General features: G+C 51.3%; 1 protein-coding gene and 1 non-coding gene across 2 annotated transcripts; one reads left to right on the top strand and one right to left on the bottom strand.

Moving 5' to 3' along the window:
• The first annotated feature begins 6,011 nt into the window (after positions 1 to 6,011).
• On the top strand, positions 6,012 to 15,240 carry LOC127042217 (zinc finger protein 560-like). The gene is made up of 5 exons (XM_050935835.1): positions 6,012 to 6,030; positions 9,882 to 9,965; positions 10,659 to 10,785; positions 12,608 to 12,690; positions 14,942 to 15,240. The coding sequence occupies exons 2-5, from the start codon at positions 9,894 to 9,896 to the stop codon at positions 15,107 to 15,109; spliced, it is 450 nt and encodes a 149-aa protein (XP_050791792.1). The 5' UTR covers positions 6,012 to 6,030; positions 9,882 to 9,893; the 3' UTR covers positions 15,110 to 15,240.
• A 2,945-nt stretch (positions 15,241 to 18,185) lies between these two features.
• Positions 18,186 to 18,258, bottom strand: TRNAV-AAC (transfer RNA valine (anticodon AAC)). Its single transcript has one exon. It is a non-coding gene; the product is annotated as a tRNA-Val (tRNA).
• Between the last annotated feature and the right edge of the window lie 2,252 nt (positions 18,259 to 20,510).

The raw sequence follows: 20,510 nt of genomic DNA, 5'->3' as shown, positions 1-20,510 counted from the left end.
AGCCTCAGAGCTGGGGAAGCCGACAGGCGCTGAGGAGCACAGGGTTCAGACAGAGACATCCGTTAGGAGAGGAACTATTCACAGGGATTCTCTATAGCCCAGTAAGGTGGAGAGGATGGAAGATGATAATGTACAGGTAGGTTCTGATGAGAAACAGTGAAATGAAAGAATCTCCCTCAATTACATCATGTAATAGCAGACAGCTAAAATGGGACACATTTTAGAAGTGCTTAAATACAAACGCTAAACGTCTAAGTACTAAGACTGGTGAATTTGAGTGTCTGGTATTGAGTGACGATATTGATAGAATAGGCATCACAGAAACCCTTGCACCCCCTCCTGCACCCACATGGGGAGGACTGACCTGTGTGCATGGAGCAGCTGGCATTGCTGCCCCCCACTCCTCCCTGGAACGCTGCTCATCTGGGCACCCCTAGGGGCTGTGGGATGTGGGGGCAAGAAGTGAGATCATCCGAGCTCCCTGCATCCAGGTCACTTTCCTCAGCCGGGCTGCATAGCGGGAGGGCAGAGAGCAGCAGCTTCTGATGCTCCCCTCACAGCACAGCCCAAGTGGGAAAAGTGACCAGGACGCATGGAGCACATAGGGTTGCTCCTTACTCCCCTCAAACCTCTATGGACCCATGGAGGAGCATTGGGGCAGGGGAGAGCAGTGAGCACCTTTGCACTGCCAAACGGTGCCCTTTGACCCCTGGAGCCCTGGGCGGCTATCGGGGGGCACCACCCCTAAGGCCGGCCAGGCTCCCCAGAAGGAGCAGCAGAAAACACAGAGACTGGCCACACACTGAGCAGTGGTAGCCTGGGCGGCTCGTAATGGAGGCTCAGGGGGGAGGGGTGTCATAACATTTTTTCCCAGATTTGGACCTTAGCGTCCAAAATATGGGTGTTAGCATGAAAACCTCCAAGCTTAGTTACCAGCTTGGACCTGGTAAAGCTGCCACCAGCCAGGGATTTATACAGTGCCTGGCTCGCTGTGGTCTCCCCAAAACCTTCCCCGGGGGACCCCCAGACTCAGATGCCTTGAGTCTCACAACAAAGGGGAATAAACCATTTCCCTTCCCCCTCCTCCCCTCCAGGTGTTCCCTCCTTGGGTTCCTGGAGAGATATACAGAAGCAAGCTCCGTGAATCTAAACAGAGGGACTCCCCCCTCCCTGTTTCCAGTCCTGGAAATAGAAGTACCAAGATAGCTAATCTCTCTTCCCCCTTACCCAGAGGGTATGCAAAGTCAGGCTAGTAAATCTAACACAACGAGATTTTCCCCCTGACTTCTTCCTCCCACCAATTCCCTGGTGAGCTGCAGACTCAATTCCCTGGAGTCCCCACTAAAGAAAAAATCCAACAGGTCTTAAAAAGAAAGCTTTATATAAAAAGAAAGAAAAGGACATAAAAATGGTCTCTCTGTATTAAGGTGACAAATACAGGGTTATTTGCTTAAAAGAAAAAAATGAATAAACAGCCTTATCCAAAAGAATACAATTTAAACATTCCAGCAACTACACACATGTAAATACAAAAAAACCAATATAAACTTATTGTCTTATTATCTTTGTACTTACAACTTGGAAACAGAAGATTAGAAAGGCAGGAGATAGAAAAATCACTCTCATAGCCGAGACGCCACAGACACAAGACAAAGAACAAAGAACTCACACACAAACTTCCCTCCACCCAGATTTGAAAAAGTCTTGTTTCCTGATTGGTCCTCTGGTCAGGTGTTTTAGGTTACTGGTGTTACCCCTTTATAGGTAAAGAACATTAACCCTTAGCTATCTGTTTATGACAAGGGGGCTCAGCCTCCCCAAACCTTGCACTGCCAAGGGGACAGTGGGGCCCATGATCAGGGGCCCTGGCCAAGTTAGGTCCCCCTGGAAAAGTCTCCCCTATGTCAGCCCCAGGGCTGGAGGAGCTCCCACTCCCTGCTACAGCCCGGGGGCTGCAGCAGGGGCACAGAGCTTCTCTGGTCTCAGGGCCACAGCGGGGCAGGGGTAAAGGAGTGATAGGGTGGGGCTGGTGGGGGAAGGGGTGGAACAGAAGTGACAGTGGATGGGGCCATGGGTGGAAGGGGGTAGAGCCACAGACAGAAGGTAGGGGCATGGTTCTGGTGCTGGGGCCCCCACACTTGTTCTCCCTTTCCCGGGGGTTTGGCATCACTAGCCCTGGCTTAGCGAGTAGGGTTCAGTGGTCCCCATAATGTCGGGTGCGACTCCTAGGGGGACACAGAGGAACATTCATGGGGGCACCTCAGGACCTGAGCCAGCCCACATAGAGGGCAGGGAGGGAGCATCACTCTGCCACAGCTCTTCCCCAACCCCACCCTCAGCCTGAGACTCTGGCTCCCAGCCTGGCGTCGACCCCCTTTACCCCTGTCCGCACCCCTCACCCCAGCAAGCAACAGCCCCACTCCTCCCAGCCCCGGTTCTTGACCGTGGCTTCCGAGGGGCCACAGCCATGGCTAAGAGGGCACAATGTGAAATGTTTGGGGACCACTGGTTTAGGGTGACGTCCTCAATCACTTCTCTGCAGTCCAATAAAAGCTATTCCTTACTCATCTACCCCTCCGTCAGGACGGACTAGGTATGTTCTGCTGCCCTTCACTCATACAGGAAGGAGAATAACATTTCATTCCACTCAATCCTAAAGTGATTTGTAACCCAAGACCATCCCAAACTGGTCATTTTGGGGAAGCGGCCCCATCATGCTGCATAGCTAGGCAGAGTAGGTGTGTCTATGCAAACACGGTCTGTTCCTGAAGTCTTTCCCCAGCTCCTCACTAGGTGAGAGAGGGGAGCTCATTCAGACCCTGCTTTCGCTTAGTATTTAAAAACTCCTTAGTGTCCCTATCTCTGCCGGCCTTAGATTTCTCCTCCTGTCCGTTTTTTCACAGCTCAGATGAGGTGACCGAGTGGTTAAGGTGATGGACTGCTACCCCATTATGCTCTGCCTGCATGGGTTCAAATCCCATTCTCATCAGAGGCATTTAGTCTTCACCCTCCTTTATAGACAACCATCTCCCCCTTTGGTACAATAACAGATCAAACAATGTTGCTTGTGTTACCCAAAATTGGGTCAGTTAGTAAGCTTAGAGAGGACTAATAATGCCCCTCCCCCCCAGAGTTTGGCAGAAAGCAGCACATTTATTAGCTTGATAGCTAAGCTCAAAAGAAGGGATGGGGGAGGGTGTTACACTCATACTCACGCTCCCAGGACAGGCCTGGCAGTGGAGATGTCAGGATCCTTTAAGGTAAGTGTCCCACAGCGCAGCGATGGACGGTGCGATGAAGATCAGTCTCCCTGAGGTGCAATAGAATGTAATACAGCGAACCACTGGCCAGATGGGCCGGGTGAAGGGCATTCACTGGAGGTACAAAGGAGAGTGGGAAAGCCACTTCACAGGCATTCAAAGCGGGAAAGGACACAAGCTGGGGGAGTTTAACAGACCTTTTGAGCATACAGGTTATACAGAGCATACAGATCACTGCAGCTCCTACAACATGATAAGTTCTCAAGCAGCATGTTTCTTACTTTGCCCATCTGTCAATTTTGATGATTATTGATGGAAATATTTTGCCATTGGGTTGTGTGTTTACACAGAAATTGACATTTACCAACAAATACACAATTCTTCCAAGCCTGCTAGTCTGCAGTTGATGGGTTTAGAGGGACACATTCACTCTTCCAGGTCCCCATTCCAGGCCTGTGCTCTCCAGGTTGTCAACTTCCCGCACTGCTGGGATCCTTCCCTCATCTCCCCCCAAACCACTGCCCCACCCCCACTTCTGGGGTCCCCTCCCTACACTGTCTAACTCCACTGCTGGCAGGATCCCTTCCTGTTCCTTTCATTTCCTGCCTCCACTCTGGGCAAAAGCTCTGCACTCTTCCCACACCAGAAGTTGAACCCAGGCCACCTGGGTGAAAACCAGGAATCCTGACCACTAGCCCATATGGGACTATTGTTGCATCTGACGAAGTGGGTATTCACCCACGACAGCTCATGCTCCAATACGTCTGTTAGTCTAGAAGGTGCCACTGGATTCTTGGCTGCTATTATTACTACAACTCAGGCCTTGGCTACACTGGAGAGTTACAGTGCAGGTGGTGGCTTTACAGCACTGTAACTTACTCCCCGTCCACACTGGCAAGGCACATACAGCGCTGTATCTCCCTGGCTACAGTGGTGCATGTGATCCAACTCGATGAGAGGAATAAAGAGAACAGAGCTGGTGATGCAGCGCTGGGGTGCCAGTGTAAACAGTGATTAATCTTACTACGCTGTCACTGACCTCCGGAACCTTCCCATAATGCTTTTAAGTAGAGATAACGCTCTTTGTTTGGTGTGATGCCTCTGTTTGTTTTGTTGTGAGCTCAAGGCTCCCGGAGCTGCTTATCTAAAAACCAAACACAGTTACTGTTTGCAGTGAATGAGCAGAGGCAGGGGGATCCCTTTGGAACACCCACAGCTCATGTTTGCTTGAGGAGAGAAGCAGCCGGGTGGGCACGGGGGAGGGGGGGTCTGTTTTGGATCAGCGGCTTATCTGGTCTGTGAGGAAAAGAACAAAGGCGGCTATTTGCATTTAGTGAATGAGAGAGGGGTGGGGGAGGAGGCTTGAACTTGCCAGGCAGGGAGCTGACACAGTGTCAGTTCCAAAAATCCACTCGCTCTGTCTCCCCCACGCTCCGTGTCACACTCCACCCCACCCTCCTCTTTTGAAAAGCACATTGCAGCCACTTGAATGCTGGGATAGCTGCCCATAATGCACCACTCCCAACAGCGCTGCAAATGTGGCCATGACAGAGTGCTGGTAGCTGTCAGTGTGTCCACACTGCAGCGCTTTCCCTAAACAGCTGTAGGAAGACAGCTTTAACTCCCAGCGCTGGACAGCTGCAAGTGTAGCCAAACCCTCTCTAAGCCGACCCCTTATGAGAAGAGCAGGGACTAGCATGACTAGATGTCCCGATTTTGGGGTCTTTTTCTTATATAGGTGCCTATTAACCCCACCCCCATCCCAATTTTTCACATTTGCTGTCGGATCACCCTAGCAGGGGTTGCACACAGGGCTGCATTAACCTTCAGGTGCTGAGGTTTCCCTCTCTCCATTCCCAGAGCCTGTGATCAGAAAACAGACATCACGGCTCCCAGGTGCTGCACAGACCATGACTGAGATCAGACCCCATATTATGCAAGGTGCTGTACAAACCCTGGGCAACACTGAGACACCCAGGAGGTTCCCCTCAATTTCCCTGAGCCTCTGCTGCCCAACTTCTTCTGAATCCCTCTGGCTCACCCCCCTCCCACAAAAAAAACCCACCTTTCCAAACAGTCCTTCTTTCCTTGCCCCCTGATTCTGGTTTCACACCCTGGGACCATCTCCTCTCTTTGTCTCTCCCCCTCCAGGTGAAGAAAAGATGGAGGCAACTTCAGCCACTGGAGTCAGCCTCAGCGAGCACTGCAGCCGGCCCCGGGGGAGGGGGGGTGTTTGCAGACACAGGAAGGGAGCAGGGGGTGCTGGGAAGAAGGCGGCAGGAGAACAAAGCTCAGAGACCCAACATGGGGAAATTCCAGGGGGCGGGGCTCTGACACATCCCAGGTGCGGACAGCTCCTGGGGGCGGGGCTCTGGCTCAGCTCCGGGGCAGTGTAGCTCCTCGGGGCGGGGCTCCAGCACAGAGCAGGGGCGGGAGAGCTCCTGGGGGCGGGACTCTGGCACAGCCCATTTGCAGGGCAGCTCCTGGGGGTGGGGCTCTGGCACAGCCCATGGGCAGGGCAGCTCCTGGGGGCGGGGCTCTGGCTCAGCTCAGGGGCGGGGCAGCTCCTGGGGGCGGGGCTCTGGCACAGCCCATGGGCAGGGCAGCTCCTGGGGGCGGGGCTCTGACACATTGTGACACGGAGCCCGGGCTGAACAGCTGCTTCCTGGTTCTCCACGTGCTGCCAGCAGCGCTGGAGCTGCCCGAGCCGCAGCGGAGCCGCTGTTCTCAGCTGCAGCCAGGATCCGCCCCCGGCCCCGCTGGGATCCAGGTGGGGACAGAGACTGGGGCCCGGGGGTTCCCCTTGGTGTGGCTGGCGGGGGTGGGAGGGGAGAAGCCGGAGCTGCAGGCGGGGGAAGGGCGGTGGGACATTGTGACCCGGAGCCCCCGGGGAATGAGAGGCGCTGGGGGGCAGGAAAGTGACTCTGCCCCAGGGAGCCTGGGAGAAGCCTTGAAGGCGCCTCGGCCCCAGTGGAGCTGCAGGAGGATCCGCCCGCCCCGCTGGGATGGGGGGGCCGGGGCCCGGCCGTCGTGTGGGGGGGAGGGGCGGACCCCGGGACAGGCGGGGGAGGGCGGTTTATTAAATCCCTCCCCATAGCAATGTGCTACTCCCGGGCACTGCGCATGCCCAGTAACAGCCACTGAAGCCGCTGCCCTTCCCCCTGCCCGGACCAGCCGTAACGTTCCGCCGGGTGCTGGGGGCGGGGCTGGAGCGGGGCGGGGGAGTAACAGGGAGCGTGGGAGGGACGGGCGCAGAGCAGGAAATTGATGGGCAGGGGGGGTCAGGCAGCTGGAGGCAGGGTTCGTGGGGGGCTAAAGGGCACAATCCGGGCTGTGGGGCGGAGCAGGAGTTGAGCTCAGGGGGAGGCGCTGGCAGAGCCCCCCCCTTTGGTGTGAGGGCGGAGGTGTCGAGGGGGGAGGAGAAGCCGGAGTTACGGGGGGGGAGATCACTGGGGTGGGGGTGTAGATCTGTCTCTGTGCAGCCAGGACATTCCCGGGGTGGGAGGGAGGTGAGTTAACTGGATCCTGTCCCTGTTTTTGCCACTTCCTCCCACACACATTCTCTCAAGATTTCCCCTTTTCTCTCTCATTAGCACACGTGGCTATAAAATCCAGGGAGATTCTCCTCTCCCCCCCGCCAATGATCAGCTCTCTAATTGCCTCTGATTTTCCCTTTTCTCTCCATACTTCTCAAATGTCAATTTAAAATCTCTCCGATGGGGGGTGGATTTTCCCACCCATTTTATCTGCAGCGATTTGTCCTTGTTTGGGTGGGAAATTGTTGCCCTGGGTCATTCCCCAGAACATGGCTCCCACTGGAGTGGGATGGGATGAGGTTCCCGTTCTCTGCCAGGGCAGGGAAGGGAAGGGAGGAGCACATCCCCCATGGAGACTGCGCAGACCCCACTTCCCAATTCCCCTGCGGCCCCCTTCCATTGTCCAGGGAGCCTTCCAGCTCCCCCCCGCCCTTAAATCAGCTCCTCAAAGGGCTCTGAGCTGCTCACGTGAATGGTTGCCCCGTGGCCGGGGGGGACCATCACATTCTGTTTATGTATTGGACAGTCATATAAAATCCAGTCCAACAGTCCCCCTTTTCCATTAGTTATTTAATAGCAACATCAAATCCCTTCCGATCTTAGTGGTTTTCTCTCATGTTATCAAATATCGTTTGTGACAGGGTTCTCTCTGCGTGTCTCAAAGATTGATATAAAATACACCAAACATTTGCCCCACTTCTCTCTAGTTGTTTTATTTCTAATTGAATATGATGGGTTGTTTCCCAATGTGCTAAGATGCAGCCGCCTCTGGGGTGGATCCATGGTGGCCATTATTTGCTAGTGACAGCCCGTGGATCTTTCTTGCCCTCCAGGCCTTCCATTCTCCTGTTAAAGAAGCACTCCCCAGGCCCCCTCTGCCTGTGTGACTGGCCAGCAGGAGGTGGTGTTAACTTTCTAGCCACTTCTCACACTCTGTGAGGTAACACTTGCAGGGGCAGGGAAGGTGTCTGTGTGGGGAGATTGCAGCTGAAGGGGCATTGTGGTAGGGGGAGGCCTCTGGGTGGCTGGGCAGGGGGTACCCTAGTCAGGTTGGTGGGTTGTGGAGGTTTGGGGTTTTCGTGGGTGGTGGTTCTGATGTGCCCATCCCTGAGGCTATGGGTCCTGGAGGTGGGTATCGCTGGGGGCCTGGTGGCTGCAGAACAGTGGGGGTGGGTGTCTCTTGGGGAAGCGGGACAGAGGGTTAGAGAGAGCCTGGTTCTGTGCCAGGGGCTCTGTCTGTGCTTCCCCCGCTGGTTCCTGGTTTTGTTGCCATGCCCAGTGCACAGAGCTGGGGGAGGGGATCCCTGGCACTAGGTGAGGGCATGCCAGGGAAGCAGAGTGATGGGTCGCACTGTAAAGCATCAGGGGGTCACACTGGGCAGAGGAGGGGGTCCCAGGCAAATGTCAGGGTAGATCGTTCTGGAGGGTGGGGAAGTTCCTAGGCAGGCAGTGAGGGACTGAGTTCCCAGTGGGGGGAGGGTCCCTTGAGGGGGTCCCTGGCTGCTGGGGGCTCTTGGTGGGGGGAACCCTTTGGGATTCCCAACCTGGCAATCATGGTGTGGTGGGGGTTCTCTGGCCGGTGGGGCTTTGAGGGGTATCTGGGGTCCCTGGCCAGGGACTCTGGGGTCTGCGTCCCAGGGAATATCTGATGGGATCCTGGCTGGGGGGTCTGGGCTCTGGATACTAGGGGGTGTCAGGGGGCTGCTGCTAACCATGATCCTTCTCTCTGGTCAACTTGTACCAGAGTCCTGGCTCCTAGTAACCAGGTCACCAAGTCCATTCCCCAGTCACGTGCCCTGTCACTGTGATAACTTTCTGTCCACTTAGCAAACACTGTTAGTGTGAATTCACAGAATTTACTTTTCTCCTCTTTTGAAAACTGCAGGAACTTTCGGTTCCGTTTGGAAAATTTTTGCCCCCAGTCCTTGTCCTAGATCTGCGGGGGTGAGGGAGGTGGGAAGGGAGTCAGCACTGCCACACGATGGTCTTTTCCACAGCGTTCTGAACTCATTCTTTCTGAAATCCGGTGTCATTGAGACCGTTGTTAATCCAGAGTCACTGTATGGAAAGACAAGGAGTGATTCCAGATGGACAGTGGGTCAAATGAGATCAGCCATTCTCCCTGTGAGGAGGGGCTCCCATTAGCTGCTCTCCCCAGAGAGCTAAAGGAGGGAAGCTGCTCATACACTCTGTCCCTCTCTGCTCAGGATATTGGGGTTCAGCTTCCTGGGTCAGATGCTGCAGCCTCCATTGTGATCTGTTAGACCAGGCTTGGCAGCTGCTGCTCCCCCAGTGGGGCTCTGTGCTGGGAAGTGACCTTAATTAAAGCTTCTTCTCTGCCCGGCCCAGGGGATGACTTTCTGCAGCTGGTCCTAGCCCCCTAGGGCAGTCCTGGGCCCTGTTACTACTAAATTCTGAGCCAGAGTCTCCAGGTAACTGAAAGACCTCAGGGAATGTCCTAGGGTCTGGCAAGAAAGTGACTCTGCACAAACAACACCACCTCATTTCTCCTCCCATTAGCGGTTGCCAGGAGGAAATCCAGCCATGGGAGAGCAAAGCCCCCAGGAATGAGACTGTCCCAGCCAGAGGGACAGGGAGAGAGGACAGGGGAAGGAGAGACTGAAAGGGGCGGTGGGGGAAATGAATGTGGGGGAGAGATTTCCAGCTCTCTAGTCCACCCAGACACATGTATTGCTGCATCCTGGGGCAGAACCACTTTCCAGTGAACAAAACAAGGATCAGACAGAGCAAAAGCCAGTTCCTGACTCCACATTCCCCCTGCTGGGGTGTGGCTGCCGTGGGGTCAGTGTCTGAGGGAATCCCCCACAGTGACTCCTTTGGTTCTGCTCTTTTCTAGCCTTGTGTTTAGAGAAGGGGTGAGGGGAGAGAGAAGGGAGGTTAAAAATGTGTCTGTGGACTTAGCCTGGCAGGAGGGGCCAGGTCTAAATTGTAATAAACAGATTGAGCATTTCCCAGCATGACAGAATCTAGGGTGTCTGTCTGCAGGGAAAGGGCCTGGGGGAATTGTGATGTGAAATTAACTAAAACCGGTTCTCAAACGACCACAACTGCCCTTCTCCCCCAGACAGGCTGCAGAATGTTTTGCTCCAGCTCATCCCAGCCTGGCGTGGGACAGGGAAGAGAAATGGCTGCAGTGGAGTCAGTCCAGGTAGAGATTATCGGGGGGTTGCTGGTGGGTTCCTGCTGGAGGAAAGGGAGAGCAAATACACCAGAGGTGGGAAGGTTTGCAGAGTCTGGTTTGGAGGTTGGAGCGGGGCCGGAAATTCACAGCATGGGGAAAGGAGGAGGCCAGGGTGTGGCAGACCTGCTGGGAGTTATTTACTAAGTGGCCTAGATTCTAGGAACAGACCCAGGAGGTTTGGAGGTGGACATGCCCTAATTTGTGAAGAGAGAAAATAACCCACGTACATGGAGCTAGTCAAACTGACCAGACTCCTAGTGCTGGAGCCTGACCTCATTAACCATCAGCTGCTGTGAGATATAAAGGGGACACCCATGATTCAGGCTTATTGGAGCTGCCTCTCCCTTCATATCCCACTCCTCACAATGAGGAGTGTGTTGGGCATCCTACCAGCGAGCTCTCCCTGGACCCTGCTAGGGGCTCCATCTCCTGTATCAGTCAGTGGCTAGTAGGGGGGTGATGGATATGCTGGGAGAGATAAGGGGCTCTCTCTTCATCCCCTCACCCTGGCATTTGCTGGATACTCTGAGCCAGGTCGAGGTGGGACTCTCCTGACTATGATCCACCCAGAGCTTCCATTTGATTCACTCTTCTCTGCCACAAATAGTGGGGCTGTGAGTGGGGCAGCAAGTCCTTAGTGTTGGACTCTTACTCTTTCAGGGGCTGGTGACCTTCAAGGAGATGGCTATGTATTTCACCAGGGAAGAGTGGGCTCTGCTGGACCCCACTCAGAGAGCCCTCCACCGGGATGTCATGCAGGAGAACTATGAGACTGTGACCTCGCTGGGTAAGGGTTCCTGTCCCTTCTGTTCTTGGAAGGGGAAATGAAGAGTGAAGGTTCACGCCAGCCCCACAATGCCATCTGTACCCTGTCCTGTTTCAGCATCACCCCAATAGACCAGTGACACACATAATACCAGAGACCCTCCTCTGCTGCAGAACACTTTGGGAACAGAGCACAGGAGCCGTATTGCACAGTGTCAAATATCTCCTGTTTGCTCAAGTGAAACTGGGGGTTAGGTCTGGCATAACTGTCCCATACCCCTAATCATTTTTGTTGCCCTTTTCTGATCCTTTTCCAATTCCAATATATCTATTTTTGAGATGGGGTGACATGTGCATGCAGTATTCAAGATGTGGGTGTATCATGGATTTATTTGCTGTTTTTACAAATATGATCTATGAGATATTCTGTCATATCTATCACTTTCTTAATTATTTCCTACATTGTTCACTTTTTTTCACTGCTGCTGCACATTGAGTGGATGTTTTCAGAGAACTATCCACAGTGACTCCAAGATCACTCTCTTGAGTGGAAACAACTAATTTAGACCCCATCATTTTGTATGTATAGTTGGGATTGTGTTTTCCAATGGGCTGCACTATGTGCTATCCTGTCATCTAGTACTGCTAAGATCCTGGATTCAGTAATATCCCTGCCTTTCCTGTTTCCTTTCTCCACCGAACCCCGCCAGCCCATGCTTCCTGTTCCCAGCTTCCCCAGGATTCTCGCACTGTCTCTGAACCTCTCTGTCAGCAAGAAGCAGTGCCAGGGACACTTGCCCTCTGTCTGGAGTCTTCGATTTCTGGGACATGGATTTACTTTCTCTGTGTTGTAAGAGGCTCTGTCATAATGAGTATCTGTGACGTTACCCAGAGTACAATCTGGACTGTTAAATAGCTGTCCCCTCAGTCCTCCAGCATGGGGTGCCTTTTCCACTGTTTTCCCGCGAGAACAGCCCCTCTTGGCCAATTAACACACAGTCTCCAGTATGTAACTCACTCCCAACTACACAGTATTGAGTGCTGCTAGACAGCCACTCATGAATTACACCTCAGGAGAAAACCAGCAAATTCTCAAGTGCCCAACTTTCCCCCAGAAATGTGCATCTTGCACTGTCCAGCACGCTACTGAACGACCCAAGCTCATATGAAGTCTGTCATTTCATCAGCGGAAAATGACATGCAACAGCTTGTTATCCCAAACAGAGTTTCCAACACACTTCAATCCACACATACTGGTTAGATGAACAATAAACCAAGATTGTTAACTACCAAAAACTAAAACTAGGCCCAGTCCATGAAAGGGGCACTCCCAGGAGAGACTGTATAAAGGCTGGAACATGAAACACCTTTGTAAACCTGAGACAGCTGCCTTGGGGACAATGACAGGGAGAATCCCCCAAAGTGACTCCTTTGTTTCTGCTCTTCTCTGGCCTCCGATTGTTCCTTCCAACGTGGAGTACTTTGCACTTGTCTCTACTGAAATTGATCCTATTTACTTCAGATCATTTCTCCCGTTTGTCCAGATCATTTTGAATTTTAATCCAATCCTCCAAAGCACTTACAACCCCTCCCAGCTTGGTGTTGTCCGCAAACTTGACACGTGTAAGAGAGAGACTGTTACTGGGAGGGTTTCCCCATGTGTCAGAGGGTTACACCCTGGTGGGAGGGGGCTAGGCCTGTACTGGAATAAGGTCACTCTGTGCTTCACAGTGTGCTAGAACCTAGAATGTGCATTAGCAGGGGAAAAGCTGGGGGGAATCGGCTTGTGGAATGGACAAAAGCCTAGTCTGAATTCTCACACCTTGCCCTTTTCACCCCGGCAGGCCAGAGAATAACATCCATGTTTCGCTGCAGATCATCTCGTCCTCCCAGGGGCAAGGAAATGGCTGCAATGGAGCTGGCTCAGGTAAGAGATTATCAGGGTGGCGGGCTCTGCTTGGAGGTTGAGGAGCAGTAAATGCATAAGAGGGTGGGAAGCAGGAAATATCTCGGGTGGAGAAAGGGAGGGGGCAGCATGTGACAAACCTGCTGAGACTTGTGTAGTGTAGGGCGTGATGGGTTGTCACCCCCAGGAGGCAGTTTGTGGAGCTTCTGGGAACTGCTGTGTCCTCTAACCCTCACGCTGGGCTGGCCCTTCTCACACTGCTTTGCTGGAGATTTCGCCAGCCTCTCCAGGGCCTGTTATCACCCAACACAACAGCAGGTGGCGCCATGCAGCCAACTAAGCTACCTGAGTGCGTTACCTAAGCCACTCAAGGACAGATAGAAGACAAGAGCCAATTTCCCACTCCCCAACCTTGCACACTTGCTGTAGTATAAATCCAGAATGATGCCATCTTATAGTGCACAGGGATCTCTATAATACAAGCTCATTAATGTAGTTCCCCTTCCCCTCGATATGGGACAGATGTGCACAACAAGCTGAGATTTTCCCCAGACACTTCACTCAAAATACGCTGGTTAAGATAAAGCATCAAACAAGTTTATTAACTGCAGAAAGATAGATTAAGTGATTATAAGTGATAACAAACAGATCAAAGCAGATTATTTAGCAAATAACCAAAACTCAGACTAAGCCTAACATACTAGATGGATAGAATTTGAATTAGCAATTTCTCACCCTGACTGATGGTACAAGCAGTCCCCCAAGTTTCCATACACAAGCTAGAAATCTCTTGATCCTGGGAGCAGCACTTCCCCCATATCCGGTTTTGTTTCTCAGGTGTTTCCAGAAGTTCTCTTGTGTGGAGAATGAGGCCAAGAGATGATGTCACACCCCACCTTATGTAGCTTTTCCATATGGTGGGAACCTTTTGTTCCAAACTCAGTTCCTAGTCCAGTTTGTGGAAAAATACAGGTACTAAAATGGAGTTTAGTGTCATGTGGTCTGGTCACAGGCCCTGCTGAGTCATAGTAGCCATGACTCATAGGCTGGCTGAAACATTCACAGGAAGGCTAAGCTCTTCCACAGTCCATTGTCTTTGTTGAGCCATCAGCACTGTCTGGCTTCTTCATTGTTCTACCTGAAAGGCTCATTGTGGGTGTTACCCAGAGTAAGCACATTTGAAATACAGATACAGAGTCAATATCCATAACTTCAGATACGAACATGATATGTGCACACAAATAGGATAATCATATTCAGCAACTCAGAACTTTTCCAGTGACACCACACATGATGCATCTTCTTCAAAATAGATCATAATTATGTCCTAATCATATTATAATCATACCACTATGATGAATATGGGGGTGTAGTGTCAGATAGGTCCTAATTTCAAGGCACAGGAGTTGGGAATGGAACTTCCCCTCTTTGTGGAACAGGAAATAACCCTCCAGCCAGGGCTGGGACAACTTCCCAGACTCTCAGCGATGGAGCCTGAATCTACTGACATTTCATTAATTACCACCAACCCCAATCTTTGTGGCAACTGTAAACTTTATCAGTGATGATTTTGTACTCTCTTCTAAGTCATGGATAAGAATGTTAAATAGCACAGGGCCAAGAACCAATCCCTGCAGGAACCTGCTAGAAAGAAATCCACTCGATCATGGTTCCCCATTTACTATCAGAGTTTTTAATCTATTTAATGTATGCCGTGTTAAGTTTGTATCATTCTAGTTTTTTTTAGTAAAAATATTGTGCTAATCAAGTCATGTCCCTTACGGAAGTTTAGGTATATTACATCAATACTATTAGCTGCAACCAAACTTTTGATCTCATCCAATAAGGATATCCCGTTAGTTTGATAGGCTCTATTTTCTCTAAACCTTTGTTAATGGGCACTACAGTTCTGACCTTCTAACTTCTATTCTTTATGATTGACTTCCCCTTTCTTCCATATATTTTATTTGGAGAGTGCTTGGATTCCTACCAGGGAGCCACTATCAGGGTCCAGAGACAGCCCCATCTCCTATATTAAGCTCTGGCTAGTAGCTATGTGATAAATGTGAAGACCCTGCTTCTGTCTGTCAGATGGGAGACACAAAGGTTCTTTCTACCCTCTGATGCCTCCTGGCTGCTGTAAGCAAGGTGGGGTGGGACTCTGTTAACATGTGCCTCCCGGAGCTTCCATTTCCCTGGTGCTGCTGTTCCGTGAATAGTGGGGTTGTGAGTGGGTCAGCAGGTACTGAGTATTGGACTCCTGCTCTTTCAGGGGCCGGTGACCTTCGAGGAGGTGGCTGTGTATTTCTCCAGGGAAGAGGGGACTCTGCTGGACCCCACTCAGAGAGCCCTCTACAGAGATGTCATGCAGGGGAACTATGAGACGATGGTCTTGCTGGGTAAGGATTCCTGTCCCTTCTGTTCTTGGAAGGGGAAATGAAGAGTGAAGGTTCATGCCACCCCCACAATGCCATCTGTACCCTGTCCTGTTTCAGCATCACCCCAATAGGCCAGTAACATACATACTACCAGAGACCCTCCTCTGCTGCAGAACACTTTGGGAACAGAGCACAGGAGCAGCATCACACAATGTCAAGTATCTCCTCTTTACTCAAGTAAAACTGGGGTTAGGTCCAGCATAATGAACAGAAGCTTCCTACCCCCAGCCTTCTCTCAAACCCTGAGCCTTCTCTACCCAAACCAGAATGTGCTTGGGGTGTAACAAGCAGGCGGCTGGAGTCAGAGCTGCCAGTCCAGGGTTACTTATCATACAGACACTCAGTGCGTCCTTGAACGCTGGCTGGGAGTATCCAGACAGGGGAGCTCCAGCAGCAGAACACTGAATCTCACCCAGGATTACAGATGACACAACTCCTCGCTGATCTGGATTGCACCCCAGCATGTGAAAATGGCCTAGGTTGGTAGTGACATTTCTTGAGACATGGAGAGTCTTGCTCCCATATCACCAGGTGTAATAAAAATAACAGGAAAGGCCAAATATGGAAAACTGATTGTTCAGCTTGCTTTTGACCTGCATCATATTTTGCAATATATTCCAAATAAGGAAATTAACGTGCAACGTATGTGTTATTGTTTGTGGTTTTAAGCTGTAAAAGGCTTGTGTGATTTTTAGCTCGGGAACAGTATTCCAATAGCTGTCGCCCCCTGCGTGCTTGTAACCAAGAAAAGAGCCTCAGGCTGAGCTGATTCAAATATTAATCCTGTGGTCGTTTTCCACAACAGCCTCAATAGGTCCCTGTGATGGAATGTAAGGCTACATCTAGACTACCCACCGTATCGGCGGGTTAAAATCGATTGCTCGGGGATCGATATGTCGCGTCTCATCTAGACGCCATATATCGATCCCCGAGCGCGCTTATATCGATTCCGGAACAACACGAACCCCAACGGAGTTGCTGATTTGACAGGCGGAGCCGCGGACATCGATCCCGCGCGGTGAGGATGGGTGAGAAATCCGATCTTAGATATTCGACTTCAGTTACGTTATTCACGTAGCTGAATTTGCGTATCTAAGATCGATTTCCCCCCGTAGTGTAGACCAGCCCTTAATGTCTTCACACCTTCCCCCTGCAGGAGAATGGCTGTTTGACCAGCTGTTTGCCTTGCTGTCTCTGAGGAACTGGTCTGTGGGCGTTCCCCAGAACTGTAACTTTTTCAGTAATATCATACTGTAAAATCTCACAATTTTACATACAGTGTTACTACACATTTTAACAGGAGGATAATATTCAGTAGGTTATGCGTTTTCTAATGATACCTCACAAGCCATTTTAAACTAGCAGGGTCTTCTCTGTTCACAGAATTTCTGATAGTTTGATGTCTGCTGGCACTGGATATCACTATTTTGGCATCTCTCTCTCTGTCTCAGTGAGCACCCGCTGTGGTTGTTGAAAGTCTGTGATGGGATCTATGGGATGCAACTGAACAGTGGCACCCCTGAGCCCTTTGTCCCACCACCTGGGCTCCCTCTCACACATGTGATGCTGAGACAAGCTGTGAATCTCTGGCAGATATTGCACTTACACAGACATCCGTAGGTAGGGACACAGCCAACTGAATTACATGAATGCTTCTGCAGCCACTCATAACACTAATGATAGAAAGTCGCCCCCCCTACAGCTTTGCAGCCTTGCACCCCTGGATCATACCATCTTGCCTTAATCAGAAGCCTGATCAGTGTGAGTTTATTACACAGGGTCCACCCCTCCCTCACTGTGAATAGTACATGACCCAGCCTTGTAACGGAGCTGAGATTTCCCAAGAACTTCAAGCAAAATACACCAGTTTAAGTAGAGCATAAAACAGATTTATTAACTACAGAAAGATGGAGTTTTAAGGATTATAAGTGGTAGGAATAAAAGATCAAAGTAAATTACCATGGAAATTAAAGATAAATTCACAATTTAAACTTTACACCTTATTACACTAGGGCGTAGTTCAGTTATGCACACAGGAAGGCTTAATGCTCGAGCTGCTGCACATGCTGGGCAGGCTTAAGGTCGGGCTCCCCATGGCAGGAGAGAAGAAGACTCGGCCCCTGGAGGGGCAGGCTGGGGCTTCCTGGATCCCATTTGCTCACAGCCAGCACCCTGCCCCCACTCCCAAGTCATCCATGGCGCCCCCAGGTCGGCCAGAATGGAGCAGCAGTTTTCACTGCACTACGTCCACTTATGGCTTACAGGCAACTCCCAGACTCACCACAGTCCACCATCTCGGCCAGAAAGGAGCCCACTCAGCCTCACCATTGCTGCTTTTCCTTCCCCCCAGGAACCCCGCTTCTCCTGGGCTGCAAGTAGCCATCCCTGGGATGCCAACAGGCAGCCACAGGGGTCTGTCTCCCAGCAGCCAACCGCACCTCCATGGGTTCAGCCCTCAGAAGGGCAGGTGGGGGTTTCCTGGATCCCAGTTGCTCACAGCCAGCCCAGCCTCCACCTCTAAAACCATCAGTCATGCCCCCAGGTTGGCCATGAAGGAGCCGCCATTCTCCACTTGGACTCAGCTTTGCTTGTTTTCCTTTCACCCAGAACCTCCCTTCTTCTCCTGGGCTGCAAGTAGCCACTCCTGGGAAGCCAAGAGGCAGGCACAGGATTCTACCTCCCAGCAGCCAACCACACCTCTCCAGGCTTTGCAGAATGAAGGGTGGTGCTCTACTAACCCCACTTAGCCGCACAGCTTCTTCCCTGCCTTCCTCAGCTCAACTTTCCTCTATTGCCCCATTCCTGCCTCACTTCCTCCTTTGGCCAGTCACGCAAAGGAGCCCAGCAGGAAGTGAGAGCCTCTATAGGCCAACCTCCAACAGCAGAGGTGGCCAAGCCACAAGTCTCCAAATGGTGACTGGCCTAACTACTCTAGGTTCTCCAGCCTGACACCAAGGTGCTTTCTCCACTGCTGTCAGCATCCTCTGTCATGCAGGGGTTGGAGTTATCCCAGGGACAGGCCAATAGGAGGAGTGCCCTTTCTGAATAACAAGGGGATCTGGGAAAATCAAACCAGCATGTTTCTGCCTGGTTTTGAACCAGGGACCTTTTGTGTGTTAGACAAATGTGATAACCACTACACTACAGAAACTCCACTGACTGGGTTGTTGCTCACTCTGGCACAGACCGATGGACAAATCTAGAGAATGTGGTGGTAGCCCCTCGATAGGTCAGCTGGCAGGGCAGAGGACTGGAGCCAGCACTCAGGAAGTCGTCCTTACCTCGCCCGTGTGACTCCAGCTTGAGGGAGAGCTTCTTTTTCTTCTCCTTGCTGACAAAGAGCAAGAGAAGAATGAAAGGTCAGGTGGGCCAACTCGGTGCAGAAGCCCATGCTGTCTTTTCCTGCTGCATAGCCTGAAATGAGGGACTCGTGGCAGTTAAAGGAACTGCTGCACTCTCAGAAAACATCCCGCCCGTGCATAAAGGAGGATAGAAGAGCCTGTTAGTCTTCCAGCCCTCGTTAGCACTGTGAAGACCCCAACGTTTGTTGCTCAATTTTCTCCTACTTTTTCTACAGTAAATGACAGTGGATCAGCATATTTGATTTGGGAGAAATGAAGTAACAGCTGCCCAAATTGAGCTTGAGCACTCCTGATTTGAGGTGTTCAGATCTGGAAGGCAGGGGCTAGATTCCCTTTATGAATACTAGATATATCTGGAAAGGAAAAGTCAATTTCTATTTTCATGGCTCAGAAGTGGAAATCCTCCTGTCCTGTATCTGAAGCTGTCCAGGTCCAGTAGAGCCTCCCCTTCCTTACTTACTTACCATTTTACCTTCTGGTGGGATCCACATACCTCCCTTGCCCAGCTTCAGATAGAGAGGGGCCCTGTCCAGTTAGTCCACCCAGTTCCATCTTTGGGGGCTGCCAGGCGAGGTCACACCAGCATCCCTAAGCCTGTCTGGGGAAGTCTTCTGAGGGTGCTACCTGGGCCAAAGCCTTCTACTCCTTGGTCACACCTCTTCCCTATTCACAGGTGGCACCCCCTTCTAGCAGCCAGCCTCCCAGCCACAGCGCATGGACTCTCACAGCTTCCCCCCTCCCTTTCCTATTGATAGCAGCGAAGGGAATGCTGGGAAATGTTCCTTCTCTGCTCCAAGGCAGGGAGCTGGTCAAGGAACTACAGCTCCCAGGGCCCTATGGGGTCTCAGCTCCCCTACTGAGTCCAGGCTGCTCTGAGGCTCCCTTTCTGCAGAGGGGAGGAAGTTACTGTTACAGGTCCCTTGAGAGCTTGGGCCTAGCACTATGGCACCATGTCAAATCCAGTACTGCTCCCAACTCTATCCACCTCTGCTGCTAGCAGAATCCCTTCCCATTCTTTTTGTTTCCTGTCTCCCCTCCAAGGAGAAGCTCTGCATTGTTCCTGTGTGGGGAACTGAACCCAGGCTGTCTGGGTGAAAGCCAAGAATCATAACCACTAGACCACATGGGACTTCCATAACACGTTTACATGTTCATATTCAATAACACAATTAAACGTAGCCATTCAAAGTAGCCATTTAAAAGAAGCCATTCAAAAAACTTCAAAAACAGACTTCAAAGAGAAATTGCAGAGTTACAACTGATCTGCAAACTTAACACCATTAATTTGAGCTTGAAGAGGGACTGGGGGTGACTGGCTCACTACAAAAGCAATTTTCCCTCTCTTGGTATTGACACCTCCCTGTCAATTACTTGGAGAGAGCCACATCCACCCTGACTGAATTAGCCTTCAACACTGGTTCTCCCCTTGTATGGTAACTCCCTTTACATCATGTTCCAATATATATTTATGCCTCTATCTGCAATTTTCACTCCATGCATCTGAAGAAGAGGGCTTTTTACCCACGAATGCTTGTGTCCAAATAAATCTGTTAGTTCTTAAGGTGTCACCGGACTCCTCGTTGTTTTTGTGAAATAAAAGCAAAATGCACTCTAAGCTGATCTTAACCCTTTCAATGTCCTTACAAACTTAGATGCTTCTCACCACAGGCCGGCTGGTGGCTTTTCAGCCAGGCTCTCCCCTTTCGTCAGCGCTTCAGTTGCTTGGTGTGGGGGTGTCTGTAGATGTAGGTGGACGAGAGAGACAAAGCATGGCAAATGTCTCTGCTTTTATCATGTCCTTTCTTCCCTCTTGGCTTTGCTCCCCCTTCAGAGTCAGGTGAGCATCACTGCGTCTCTCCAAGCAAGTCTGAGCAATTCCCCTGGGGTGTCCTCTTGCAGGTAAGTGATTGCACTGTAGCTCCTTTGCTGAACAATGGCTGTTGATGGGTTGTTTGACACCCTGTCCGGGTGTTGGTTACTTTCCTTGCTGTTGTCACTGGGGAGCTAATATTTGGCTGACTCCCCCACCTTTTGTTATGTA

Source organism: Gopherus flavomarginatus, unplaced genomic scaffold (assembly GCF_025201925.1).
Source record: "Gopherus flavomarginatus isolate rGopFla2 unplaced genomic scaffold, rGopFla2.mat.asm mat_scaffold_34_arrow_ctg1, whole genome shotgun sequence".
Classification (NCBI taxonomy): Eukaryota; Metazoa; Chordata; order Testudines; family Testudinidae; genus Gopherus; species Gopherus flavomarginatus.
Note: the sequence above shows the minus strand (reverse complement) of the source record. Positions and strands in the feature narration are given on the sequence as shown.